Source organism: Chelonoidis abingdonii, chromosome 4 (genome assembly GCF_003597395.2).
Source record: "Chelonoidis abingdonii isolate Lonesome George chromosome 4, CheloAbing_2.0, whole genome shotgun sequence".
In the NCBI taxonomy this organism is placed as follows: domain Eukaryota; kingdom Metazoa; phylum Chordata; order Testudines; family Testudinidae; genus Chelonoidis; species Chelonoidis abingdonii.
In genome coordinates, this window is record NC_133772.1 from 79,964,723 (window position 1) to 79,978,391 (window position 13,669).

Below are 13,669 nucleotides of genomic sequence, written 5' to 3' on the forward strand. Positions count from 1 at the left end.
AAGGACTTGCACACAGGAGACTGCATCTGAGGAGTGAGGTGGGAGGTACATGGGAACCCCACTATTCAGTCAGGGAATGAGTCAAGTTTTAATTTCAGAAACTTTACAATGTCACAAAAATTAAAAAAAAAAAGTCCTATTTTTATATTTTGAAGGGAAATTTAAAATTGCTTAAAGGGAAAGAGGATGAAATATCTAGATCTAATCCTCCCCCAACCAATCACAGTTGCCATTTCCCTTGCAGGTACCATCATATATTTAATACGTCAGTAAAAATGCAGCATGAACAGTTTTAGCGCCTGGGCAGTAAATAAAATCAGATCTGCTAAAAAGGTTCAGTTAATTGTTTGAACCCAGCTCTGCGAATACAGAATGCTATTAGTTTTTACTGAACTTGTCACAAAGGAGACTCTTGGCATGTTGCAGGATTGGCTTTTTGTGAACATATGAATTCCATTTTAAATGTCTAAGTGACTTTGTCTGTACATGTCTGTGTCACTGTCTGGCTCATATTTGAAGGCAAATATGGAATCCCTGCACTTGGTGGTTGTCTCCACAGTAGAAATGTTTGCCCATTATCAGTGCTGTCCTCCCAAATGGGTATGGTTTGAAATTGCAGAGCAATTTTCCTCCCTGAGGGCAGTGGTGTATTATCGCCTAGGCCAACAAGGCCTAGGCCTAGGGGGACAAATTTGCTCAAGCTCCCTCCCCGACTCCGCCCCTTCCCCAAATCCCCAGCCAGCCTCCTCCCCCAGGCATGCTGTGCTTCCCTTCTCCCCCCTCCCTCCCAGGCTTGCCACGAAAAGCGCTGGGAGGGAGAGAGAAGCAAGTAGCGGCACTCGGAGGAGGTGCCGCAGAGGTGAGCTGGGGCCTGCGGGCACGGGGAGTAACCCGGGGGGCAGGGGCAAGAACTGCTCCCCATCCCAGCTCACCTCCACTCCACCGCTGCCATTTCCCGAGTGCGCCACAACTCCCCTTCTCCCCCCTCCCTCCGAGGCTTGCCGCGCGAAAGTGCTAGGAGGGAGGGAGAAACAAATATCAGTGCTTGGGGGATAGCGGAGGTGACCTGGGGCCGGTGGGCGCAGGGAGTAAGTCTTCGGGGGGGGGCAGGGAACCACTCCCTGCCTCCTACCCCAGCTCACCATCACTCCCACCTCCGCCATCCCCCAAGCATGCCACAACTCCCCTTCTCCCCACTCCTTCCCAGGCTTGCCGTGAGGGAGCAGAGGTGAGCTCGCGTGGGGTGGGGGGGTGGAGGCAGCATTTTTTTGAGGTCTAGGGGCGGCAAATTTGTTAATCCGCCACTGTCTGAGGGGCTAAGGAAACTAACAGCATACTGAAAACTAATGACACACCAGAACACTGGAGTACCAAGGTGAAATGCTTAAGATAAATTCTGAGAAATAAGTGTCAAGATGGGGCCCTGGAGCCCAGAAAGGCAACTAGTGTGGGGAACAGCCCAACAAAAACAATCGGTATTAATATTAACCTATACATGACTAGAAAGTAAACAATGCCTGATAATGTTTCCACAGCAGCCTGGAAGATGACTTGGAGCAGCAATGGGGGAAGCCTCAGCTCTTGCAGAGATTCCTACAGAAGATGAGGAAGGGGCTCCAGAGCAGAAGTTTGCACTTGCACTGAATTTGGAGTCAACTAGTATTGCCTTTGCAGGTTGTCCCATGTGGTGCATTGAACACTGTGTTCAAAATTAAGGCTAAGATTTTGTCATGGTTATTTTTAGCAAAAGTCATGGACAGGCAGGGCCAGCTCGAGGCACCAGCTTAGCAAGCAGGTGCTTGGGGCAGCCAAGAGGAAGGGGTGGCACATTGGGCTCTTTGGCGGTGGGTCCCTCAGTCCCTCTTGGAGGGAAGGACCTGCAGCCAAAGTGCCACCAAAGAAGAAAGCGGCGTAGTGGAGCTGCCGCCAATCACGATCATGGCTTTTATTTTTTTTTCCGCTGCTTGGGGCGGCAAAAGCCCTGGAACCAGCCCTGTGGGCAGATCACAGGCAAAAAAAAAAAAATCATGGAAGTTGTGATCTGTCCGTGACTTTTGCTGCTGTGGGTCCATGGTTTCCCCTGGGCTGGGAGCTGTGGGATACCTCCTCTGTCTGTGGTAGCTGCAGGGGTGCTCCCCTCCACCCATGGCAGCTGGGAGTAGCAGGGTGACCATATTTCCCAAAGAGAAAACAGGACATCCCCAGTCGCTCGCCTAAGGCACCCCCTTCCCCCCCCACTGCATGAGGCTGTCACCCATCTCTGGCACCCTGAGGCGGGTCCCCTCAGGAGACTGTCGGCTGTGACTAGAGTCTTGTAGAGGGCCCCATGAGGAGGCTGTCCCCTTTTGCCGGAATCCTTCCTGGACCCTGATGGCTGCCATCTCCAATCCCTCGGCCTCTGGGGCTGAAACAATGGCCTTGGCTACACTTGCAAGTTGCAGCGCTGGTGAGGGGGTTACAGTGCTGCAACTTACTCGGTGTTCACACTTACAAAGCTCAGCCAGCGCTGCAACTCCCTGTCTGCAGCGCTGGCTGTACTCCTGTCTGCTATGGGTGTAGCGAATCCAGCGCTGGTGATGCAGCGTTGCTCATCAGGTGTGGACGGTCACCAGGTGTGGACACTCACCAGCGCTGTAATTGGCCTCCAGGGTATTAGGAGGTATCCCAGCATACCTTTTCAGCCTCTCTGGTCATCGTTTCGCACTCCACTGCCCTGGGCTCAGGTGACCCGCCCTTTAAATGCCCCGGGAATTTTAAAAATCCCCCCGTTCACTGTTTGCTCAGCTGTAGGCGTTGGAGTGCAATCCGAGAGATCCACTCACGACTGCAGTGCATCCTCCACGCCCCAGCACGAGCATCCCAGCAGGAGCACCCCGGGGTATGATCAGTATTCGGGGTGAGGAAGCTGTGGCAGGCACAGTTGCGCTCGCAGCCGTAGATATTATGATACCTACGGCAACGCACCTCATCCAACAGTCAGTGCAATACAGGGGATATGACCGGAACACAGTGCACCGTGCAGGGTGAAGGTAAAGAGCTGCGGAGCTGCCTACTGCACAAGCACAGTGAGGGAAAACCGCCGCGCGGCAGTGCTAGCCGCACATGACCTCCGTTCTTTAGAAGGAGCTGGATGCGATACTTGGGATGTAACGCCACTGCCAATCCCGACGGATCACGATGCGACAGTTTCAGCAGCCTGAGAGAGGAGGGGAAGGGTGTAGGAGGACACCGAGAGGGAGGCTAACTCGAGGTGTTTGGAGACTCCCAGGGAGTGCATGCAGCCGGAAGCTTATTTTCCAGCCAGGAAGAAGCTAAGCAGTCGCCAGCTCTGTGGACTTGTTGTGAGGAACCAGCCAGAGGAGCCTGTGGCATGGTGAAGAAGCTCTTTCCCTTATAAGGATGGAAATGTTATGTTGGGAGGCAGGGGGCTATGACTGCCTGGAAGCATGCCTAGATGTTGGAAGAGAACATTGGAGGGGTTGGCTCTATCACGTTTGCGGTAATCACCTCTTGTAAATCTGCTTCAAAAGTTTCAGCCATAGCGTCGTGCAATGGTGCTTACTGCAAGTTTATAGGGGGAGCCACCGGTGGGCCGTCCTTCGTCCCACGTCAGGCTAAAGCGTCCGCGCCATCTGTGTCGCGTGAGTGGGTGGGGGACCAATTGCTGACACACAGGCAAGCTGCGTAGGGACCCTAGGGCAGAACTCCACATAGCTGTAGAAGACGCCTCCTGCATTTCTTACCCCAGGTGACTCCGGAGCACGGATATCGGGAAGTGATAAAATTCTGTGGAAATGCAGTGGATACTGTTAAGTGCTATTTGCCCTCTAAGCTGCTCCTTTGCTTTCCCCAGCACGAGAAACCGCCGTGGATTCCCAGTCAAGCAGCCCCCCTTCCAGGTGAGCCGCGTGTGCTAGATGGCTTTTCCAGGAGTACCGTGCTGAATGGGCAGATGTGGGGAAGACATCACCAGTTTATGCTCTGCAGCTGTGGCCTGCTCTGTGGCTATGCTCGCATGTGTAAATGATGCTACAAAGTAGTCTACAAATCCTTAATCTGGTTAAAACAATACAGGCTCTGTAGTAAAGAAGTTTAATCTCTCTAGTGTTTCTCTTTTTGTAAAGTGACCTTGGATACTGCTCCATCAGCGCAGACTTCTGAAAAACTATTGGAACTGTGAAGAAAAAATAACCCCAAGGAAGAGTAAGAGGAGCTGGTGAAAGCAGTTATGTAATCTGTTATTCCAAAAGATAATTTAAGAAGTTGCAGGACTGGATTTGGGGAAATGAAAGAAGCGACGAAAGGAAACAGGCTACCAAGAGAAAGGAAAGGCTGCCAGAGAAGAGGACATGCTATCACAGAGAAGCACAGAAATCGGCGTGCTAAGCAATGCTCTGAAACGCCACACAGACTCATGCAGTCATGCTAGCCATGCAGGCAAGCACTACCAAGTACCCTTCCCTCGCCCCCGATCCCAAAGCTTCAACCCATGTGCGTGCCCCACTGTTTCCTAAAACACCCTTCTCCAGCATGCTGGTTCTTACCACCACCCAGCTGCCCCCAACACCCATACGTTCACGCTACCAGCCTGAGAACTACGACCTTCTACCCTCATTTGAGCACTCAACCCCATCATCACCGTGAGTGCGCATATTAATCCTGACATGCAGGCAGGCATGCACAGCACTCAAGGAAGGATACATATTCAAACCTCTGACTTTACTGCTCATGCACCCTAACCCCTGCCCGTTTTATTGTACTGTATTTTTAATAATGGAAAATGACTTGTCTTTTAAGACGAAGAATCCTTTATTATTGGTTACAGAAAGTGTAACATATACTGTAACCACAAGTGAAAAATGGAGGCACTGCAAATCATTGCAACTTCACTGCACTTTCACTCCTGTGGAAGGCACCCAACCATTACTGTTGGCTTTCAGCTCAAATTGCTCCTTAAGAGAGGCATCCCTAATCCTTGAAGCACTGTGCTGTGCTGCTCTCTAGTAGCCCTGCTCTCTGGCTGTGCACAATTCGAGCCTCCAGGCATTGAACCTCCCGGAGGTTCCATCGTGTCACTGAAGGTTTCACCCTACCCTTCACAAATATTATGGAAGGATACCAGCACACGGTTATAATCGCGTTGTTGGATGCTGCTTTCCCCGACGTCTAGCTTCCAATAAGATAGGAGACTGGTCTACCATCTAACCCCCTTAAACGGCCAAAAAGCACACTCCACAGTCATTCTGCAACCGGCTCAGCCTGTAGTGAACTGGTCTTGCTCTATGTCATCAGCTTCCCTGTATAACGGTTTCATGAGCCAAGGCATTAAACGGGTAAGAGCAGGGTCTCCAAGGATGCACAATGGGCATTTCGACGTCCCCAACTGTGATCTCTCCGGTCTGGGAAAAAAGTCCCAGCCTGCAGCTTCCTGAACATGCCACTGGGAGGGGGTTCCGAAAGATGCGTGCATCATGCACCTTTCCAGGCCATCCTGTGTAAATGTCAGTGAAACGCCCAGGTGATACCACAAACTGGGCGCTGGAGAACCATAGAGAAATACCCCATTCCGATTAACGTACTCGGATGCCAGTGGGTGGTGGTGGTGACCCAGAATAGGAATAGTGCGCCCATCTATTGCCTCCACAGTTAAAGAGGAAACCCATTTGTGCAAGAGCGCATCCAAGCAATGTCCCTGCACCATCCTCCCAGCACGAGTCAGCGGGGTTCTTAGCAGGGTGCGATTAATGCCAGGCAAACTTGCATCAACCAGCTATTCCAATGGTCGACTTTCCCACTCCAAACTGGTTTGCAACGATCGCCTAAAGCTGTCTGGAGTTGCCAGCTTACCAGAACTGCAATAGCCACCCCGCTTCTCCACTGACAATGGAAGCTCAGCTGGCCTCGGTCTCCGTGTCCTTGAGGCGCTGCAGGGTTGGGGCGAGCTCAGCACTGGCATGAATTGCTCCCATGAAAGTGGCTTTTCTCATAACCAAAAAGTTCTGCAGTTCACTGCTCGTGTCATCCCAATGACTTGCATGACGATGTGATCTCCACCACTCAGTGCTTGTTCCCTGGTGAGCCCAAAGGCGGCGTTCCACGGTGCTGAGCAAATGGTCCGTTACTGAGCTGCCACATTAGCAATTTAATGTCAGGCGCGTCAGCCGCAAAATCTATATTCATCATCTGAGCTCTCGTCATCGTCACTTTTGGAGGCATAAGGAATAGCTCAACTGCCAGACCGTGAATGTGCTGGTCAACATCATTCATTAATCAGCAAAGTCCTCAGCAGCCTCGGGCTCGGTTTTTTTTACTGAAATCACGGCAGACTCACAATGGCAACCAACGGCTGAAAAGAGGAAGCGATGCGGGACCACGGGTCGTTGGATGACAGGAACCGAATACTCTTACATCTTACGTCCCTTCCCACAACCCCAGCGCAAAATGGGACGAGGTGCCCGCTGCCCACAATGCACCACTCACAACAGTGCTGCATAATGCCGACACACTGCCTATGCGCTCCGGTCTCATGTTGCACCAATCATGAGGTCGCTCATGGTCAACTCCACAGTCCCTAAAAATGGGACTGGGACGAGGTGTCCAAATACAACTCGTAGAAAAATGCTACTCCGTGACAGTCGAGACTGCAGCAAAGTAACACTTGGCGCACAGGCTGACATTCACTATTCTGGCTGTTATTGCACATAAAACGCACGATCATTAAAGTCATTGTTCGTAAAGTGGATCAGGTGTGCAGTTCATAATACTAGTAGTAAATATCTGTTGACTTCAGAGTCACAATCTTCATCTTACGCTGGTAACTGTTGCATCCATTTGAATTGATTTAACCAAGGTAAGGTCTGGTACATTCTAGCTGCCCACAATGCACCACTCACAACAGTGCTGCAAATGCTGCAAATGTGGACACACTGCAGCGCTGGTCGCTGTCAGTGTGGACACACTGCAGCGCTGGCCCCACACACCTGTACGACCACAGCTGTAACTACCAGCGCTGCAAAAATGTAAGTGTAGCCATGCCCAATGTCACAGAGGTCTCATGACATAAACATAGCCTTACTCATAGTACAAGCTGTCACTTTAAATTATAAGGGATTTCCTGGTCCTGCTTGTGGGCTAGAGGGTGCTATAGGGAAGTGTGCAATGCATCTGAAGAAGTGGGTGGATTTTTTACCCACAAAAGCTTATACCCAAATAAATCTGTTAGTCTTTAAGGTGCCACCAGACTCCTCAAGGGAAATTAGGTAGATCTGGATCCCGACAGGTCTGTTACTAGCCCATGAGTAATGTTAATCAGCTTCAAACTGTTACTAACATGAACCTTCCCTGTATCTGTTTCCCTCTCTTCATTCTACTTTCCTTCCCATATTTCTGTACCAGACTGTTAAGAAAGACGTTTGTTTTTTTCACTACCTAAGCGAGATCAGGAGCCTCATCTTTTTATATTTGTCTGTATGGGACCCTGGCCAAGGTTGGGGTCTCTGAATACTAACCCAATATACACTATTAAAAGCTTTCTCAAGCCCTTCAAGGCTTCTAGTCATAGCAGGCTGTGGATGACCTGACCAGCACCAATCATGGGCACCTGGAAACCGTGACTACAGGAACAATCAATGCAAAAATGGTTTAAATTGGAGGCTGTTTTCTGCATCTCCTGATGGGTGGAAGCGTCCTGACCCGTTCTCCACAAGGGGGAGCCAGTCCTGGGTTCACAGAATTGAGGTATTGGTGGGTTTAGGGTCCAGGCTTGGTGGGGCGTTTGGGGTGGCCCCAGGTTTCTTGTCTGCAGCATTAGCAGGGGCCTGTGACTATTTTTGATCTCAAGTGTGAGGGTGGGGCCGACGAAGCCCTAGATGACCGGTGGGGGGGGGGGAGGAGCTGCAGCGTGAGGCTGTCCCACGCGGCTGTTTGAACTGTCTCTGTCACGGGGGTCGCGCGCGCCCCCCCATTCCCTTTGCGCGCTCCCTCTAGCAGCCCCGCCCCGGGGGGATGTCCTCGAGGCGCATGCACAGACCTGCTCTCCAACGTGCGCCGCGGCCACCCGGTTGCTGCGGTGTCGTCCACGCGCATGCGCAGCCCCCGTTTCTGCGTCTCTGGCTTGCGGCTTGGGGTACTGATTGACTGCGGTCTTTCGCCTATAGGGGGCGCGCGCTATGTCCAGGTGCCGCCAGGCTCTTCTCCGGGCAGCGGGGGCGGGGGAGTCCCAGGGCGGCCCGTTTCCTTCCCCCGGGAACACCCAGGGGCCCCCAGCTCCGCCCGTCACAAGGAGGGTGAGCGAGGTGAGGAACCGTCTTTATTCCCGTTCCCTGCCCAGCTTCCGGCGCTACTCACGCGGGGCCCCGCCCTGCCCCTGCCGCTGGGGGACGTGCCTGGCCCGCCAGGTTTTAATGGGGCCATTGGCGACAATGGACGTTGAACTCATTAACATGGTGCTACTTGCTTTAGAAATACAGATAAACCACAGGATATATAAATAGATACTTAATTTTTAGGATGGATTTTAAATTGTCTATATTGTGTTTCATGAGGAGGGTCCAAAGTAAAAGGCCATCAATAAGAACAAAGAAATGCCTCGCTCTGTCCTTGACAATATTTGATAGAAAGTAGAATCCACAGGAACTTTACCTCTGTATTGTAAAAACCATTGCTTTATCTAATAGTTTTAAATAGAAGAAGGGAGTGAATGGAAGGGGAATTGTTGTCTGGGCGCTAGAGTGACGGCACAGCAAGTGTGAAAAATCAGGACACAGGGTGGGGGGTAATAGGGGCCTATATAAGAAAAAGCCTCCAAAATCGGGACTGTCCCTATAAAATTGGGACATCTGGTCACCCTACTAAGGGTGGGGTGAAGGAGCAATTTCCCAGATATTCAGAGGGACCACAGGATGTCAGTCTTGATTTGCAGTCTGACTTGGCAGCATGGAGATGATTGCACACAGAAGACCATTTGTCAGAAAAATTTTCTATGTGGTTCCGTTGCTGAAAGTAGGCTGTGGTGAATGGTAGTAGTGGAATGTGGGTATGATATTTTCTTAGCTAGCTAGGTTTCTGATGTGTGGGTAGATATGCCACATGGCATGTTAATCAGTGCTTAAACGAGCATCAAACTGGCAGCATTTTTTCAATCTGAAGATTGGCTAGCATTTTGGTATTAAAATCAGTATTTTGCTTTTGGAAACTTGACTATATTATGATGTCTACTTATTTTAACCCATTCAGATCACTGTTAAATTTGCCCCCTGTTATTGTTTGAGAATTTCACAAGCAAATGCTATTTCATGTCTGCCCTGTCATAGAACTGCATTATTTTAAGAAGAGCCACTAAAATTGTGTGAGTAACCCATCCCAATTTGGTTTTGTACTCCAGGAACTGAAAATCCAAAGGGAGCAGCTCAATCAACTTAGTTAAAGGAAACTATGCACTAGCTATTTTTAGTTTCTAGACTTCACATATAATAGATAGTGAGGCCGTCAGGCGCAGGACAGGCTTGGCTGTCTTTTTGTCTTACGCCGTTTGAAGGTACTATTACTGTTATCTGAGTTATCTGAATTTTCTAGTCTGACATTTTTATAGTGGAATTTCATGAAGATGTATAGGTACAAACATATCTCTGATGAAAGTGTCAAAGGAAATGCATTTCTTGCCACTGCTGATGGAGCTGTCATAGTGAGTGAAAATCCCCTTGTCTTTCATAAAATCAGTGTGAGTATAATTCAATGGGAAAGTGCCATCTTCTTCAGGATCATGAGTTAGTTTTGTGAGTTTTGAATCTTGCGCTAAAATACAGCATGAGTTTACTACTTCTCCAAAACAGTAATTCAGAGCACCTTTCAAATATTAATTAACACAGTTTGTAAAGCATTTTCACCTTTTTCAGGCTAAAAGGTTAAGCTGCTGTTCATAATTTAGTCCTTTCTTTTCTACAGACGCTGTCAATATGGTTGCCAGAGGTGATGATTTGAGTCCACTTTACATTCAATTTGTAAGTTCTTTATGACATGGAATGTCTCAATTTGAATGTGTGGTCAGGAGCGGCACCAGGGTTTTTGGCGCCCTAGGCGGGGGTCCTTCTGCACTCTCGGTCTTCAGGGCACTTCAGCAGCGGGTCCCGGAACGAGTGAAGGACCCGCCGCAGAATTGCTGCTGAAGACCCGGAGCACGGAAGGACCCCCCCACTGCCGAATTGCTGCCAAGGGCGGCAGAATGCTGCCCCCCCACATCCTGGTGGAAGCGCCGGCCCTGTGTGTGGTATCTAGTAGATTCAGATAAATAAGAGAGCTGGTCGGAAAATGTAAATATTTTTGCACAATATTTTTAACTAAAGTTTTCTAACTCTAACAAATAGTTATAAAGTTCATAGAAGATATCACAAAAGCACTTCTTGTTTTAGGGGAATTATGGTTGCTTATACATCTCTCCATGTTCTGATATGTGAATAAAATACCACTTAATCCAGCTGTCACTGCACAGGTATCTTTATTATGAAGATGTACTTCACAGTGTAGTACAATCAATCTGCTGAGTCAGAAATACGCATCCATCAAGAGAGGAACACTGAGTATTAATATGAAGAAACTGATGTAGTTCTTTGATAAAGCCTCACTTCCTGGATGGGTTTCCTTTTCCTGCCTTCTTGTTTCATGCCAGTGTAAAAGGAGAGCAATACCAAGTCAGGGGCTTCTAATTACCACTATAAGCTGAAAAAGATTACATAGTGAAAACTAGGAAGTTAGAAGCAGGAGACTCTGTTGGTGCAAGAGGTGTTTGTTTTTTTTTAAACAAATTCAAAAACCTAACTAAAGAACATAACTGTCTGGAAAAACATGTAAAAATAGTTTATAAACTTTGAAAAACCACAAATGATACAAAATTAAAATAAGCTTTTGCTGAATTCATCATAAGCTTTGTGGTTTGAAATAGTCTTGTATGTCTTACTTCCTGACTGCATTTTTCAACGTCTCTCCTGAGACAGAAAGCTAGTTTTGAATTTGAGTTCTTTCATAATGTGTTGTAGTAACATCTGAAAAACAAGAGTTCATGCTAGTGTAATTTACCAAACCAGAAGATGATTAGTGAATAGTTAGCAGGGACTATCTTATATACAGCAAGCAGTGCAATAGCCTAAACCAAATATTCTCAAATAGTGTTCTGTGGACAAGCTGGGATCTGTAGAGGCCTTTCTGAGTCCACAGACGTAAACATTTTGAGAATCAGGTATTGGAGGTTGGAAGAGGAAAGAGAGTCCTGTGAGGTCTCTCTTTTATCTAGGATCCTGTGGGGGTGATAAAGTTGAAGCACTAAAACAAATGACCTGCTAGGATTTTCCTATCTGTAATATTTCTGAGCAATACAAGATTCCCATCAGGAATTTTAGAATTCTGAAGGTGACAAAAGAGGAAAAAGATATGATTTATTTTAGCATTGGAGAGTTGATGTTAGTGTTTGTGCTCACTTCATACCTGAGGGGTGGTATATCAGTTTTGCATTTAGCTTTAATGTTTCTGTCCTAAAGGAGAATCTCTAGTGTTAATGGGGAAAATATTTCTATTTCCCCTGCATTGTTATTAGGGACAATAACACTTCAAAAATTCTGAGAAGGGAAATATGTGAAACTGTGTAGCTAAACAGGACATCTTCTTCCCTCATTAAATGACACTTAAAGATCAGCAGAGCTTTAGCTGTACATGGGTCTACCCGTTATTCATTTTTTTCTTTTTTCCTTTCCTTCTCTTCAAATTCCAACCCTAACACCACCTGAGACAGAAAGAGGAGAAAGAGAGAGGTTGGTCACAAACAAGTGTCATGTTTATGATAACCATTTTATTTTTAAAAGTTTAAAGTGCATTGTACACTTTCAGATATATGTATGAACAACAATTTTTGAACTTAACATGATTCTTAAACTACTACATCCAGACACTGTATTACAAATTAGCCTTGTACTAATTAGTGATGCACATCAAACCACTGCTATGGTTCTCCTACACAAACAACTTTCAGTGAATTAAAAAGGAAATGCCCCAGGAGGATTGTTCCATTATCCTTACAAATTGTTTAAGCCTGTGTGGGGCAGGAGAGCCTTCAATGCCCTCTAACTTGAATGGGAGTCTAAAAAAGGCACTTTGCAGGAATACGATAAATGCAGTGATTTAAAAAATAAAAGTCTGATTGACTGACCCATAAACTGGATTTTAATAAATGGCTCTGCATGGACCAGTTTTCTATCTACACAGCTATTATTCATCATTATTTTACCCAATGCTAACTAAATATTTTTCTTAAGTCATTTTGATTCATACCTTGAATTGCTGATGAACTAAGGTTTAGAGTTTTACTGAGGTGCTGGAGGAGGTAAAAGAATTAAGAGACAGTGAGACACACCATAGAAGCTGAACTGCAAAATTAAGACATGACACTAATTAAAGCTTAAAAAAGAGGATGGGGGAAGAGAGAGAGAATTTTACAGTGGTCATTTTCTCCCTCACAATCATGAGGAGACTTAATATGCCTAAGACATACTCCAATAAAAAGAGGACTTAAAATCTCAATTACTACATTTTAAATATTTTTCCATATTTAACAGGGAGTACTCCTCTTATATGCCTACAAACATTTAACACGGTCATGTGTATTTACTTGCAACTGTTCTGTCACTAAAATGCTTTCTACTGGAACTACATGTGAAGAGAGTGACCTTATCTCTAGTGGCTGTATACCACCTTTTTCTTTTCGGGCCATATTATTACTAGTTTTAAAAAAGAACACTGTAATTACTTTCTCCATTGAGATGAACTACAGTCACTCTTGTTGCTTTTGTTTTCAGATTACCGAGTTTTTGTCCTTATATTGGAACATAGTTGCACCATATTTTTTCTAGGTGTTTTTGTTTGTACACAACAGTTTTGAATGATGTAATACCATTTGGATCGGAAGAAGTCAATCTCCCTGTTCAGAAGGCACATCTCCACCAATAGCTATTCTACACGCATCCTTGTTGGCAGTTTGTTCTGTTTCTGAAGTTTAATTGTATGCAAAGCATCATGCATGCTCACAGTACTTTATAACTCTTATTATGTTTTTTCTAACAATATTTAGCCTAACATGTTCCCTTTTGCAGTGTGTTTGCCTGAATTCAGCTAGTAGTGAAAATAAGTGATCAATATCCTCTTTTATAATTGCTTGTAAAGTAACAGGCCTTATATTTACATATTTTTGACAGCTATCATATCTCATCACTTTTGAGTCTCTTAGGAATTTCAGTTTTGAAATGTAGAATAATGTCTATAGCAGCGGTTCTCAGACTATGGATTGTGGTCCCAAAGTGGGTCGTGAGCCTGTTTTAATGGGGTTGCTAGGGCTGATGTTAGACTTGCTGGGGCCCAGGGCTGAAGCCCGATCCCCACTGCCTAGGTCCAAAGCCCAAGGGCGTCAGCACTGGGCGGCAGAGCTCAGGCTTCAGCTTCAGCCTTGGGCTTCGGCTTTGGTCCCCTGCCCAGGGTGGTGGGGCTAAGGCTTCAGCTTTGGCACCCCCCTGCCCTGGGCAGCAGGGCTTGGGCAGGCTCGGGCTTTGGTCCCCCTTCCTGGGGTTATCTAGTTATTTTTGTTGTCAGAAGCGGGTTACGGTGCAATGAAGTTTGAGAACCCCTGGTCTAT

The 13,669-nt window shown here is 47.0% G+C and overlaps 1 protein-coding gene across 1 annotated transcript in view; it reads right to left on the reverse strand.

Moving 5' to 3' along the window:
- Positions 1–10,475: 10,475 nt before the first annotated feature.
- The window catches only part of MYBPC3 (myosin binding protein C3), a 127,681-nt gene continuing 124,487 nt past the window's right edge, over positions 10,476–13,669 (reverse strand). The window contains exons 33-34 of the mRNA XM_075065346.1: positions 12,316–12,358; positions 10,476–11,770 (exon numbers count right to left, since the gene is read on the reverse strand). Of these exons, the coding sequence (XP_074921447.1) occupies positions 12,348–12,358 (11 nt within the window). The 3' untranslated portion in view covers positions 10,476–11,770; positions 12,316–12,347. The remainder of the gene's footprint in view (positions 11,771–12,315; positions 12,359–13,669) is intronic.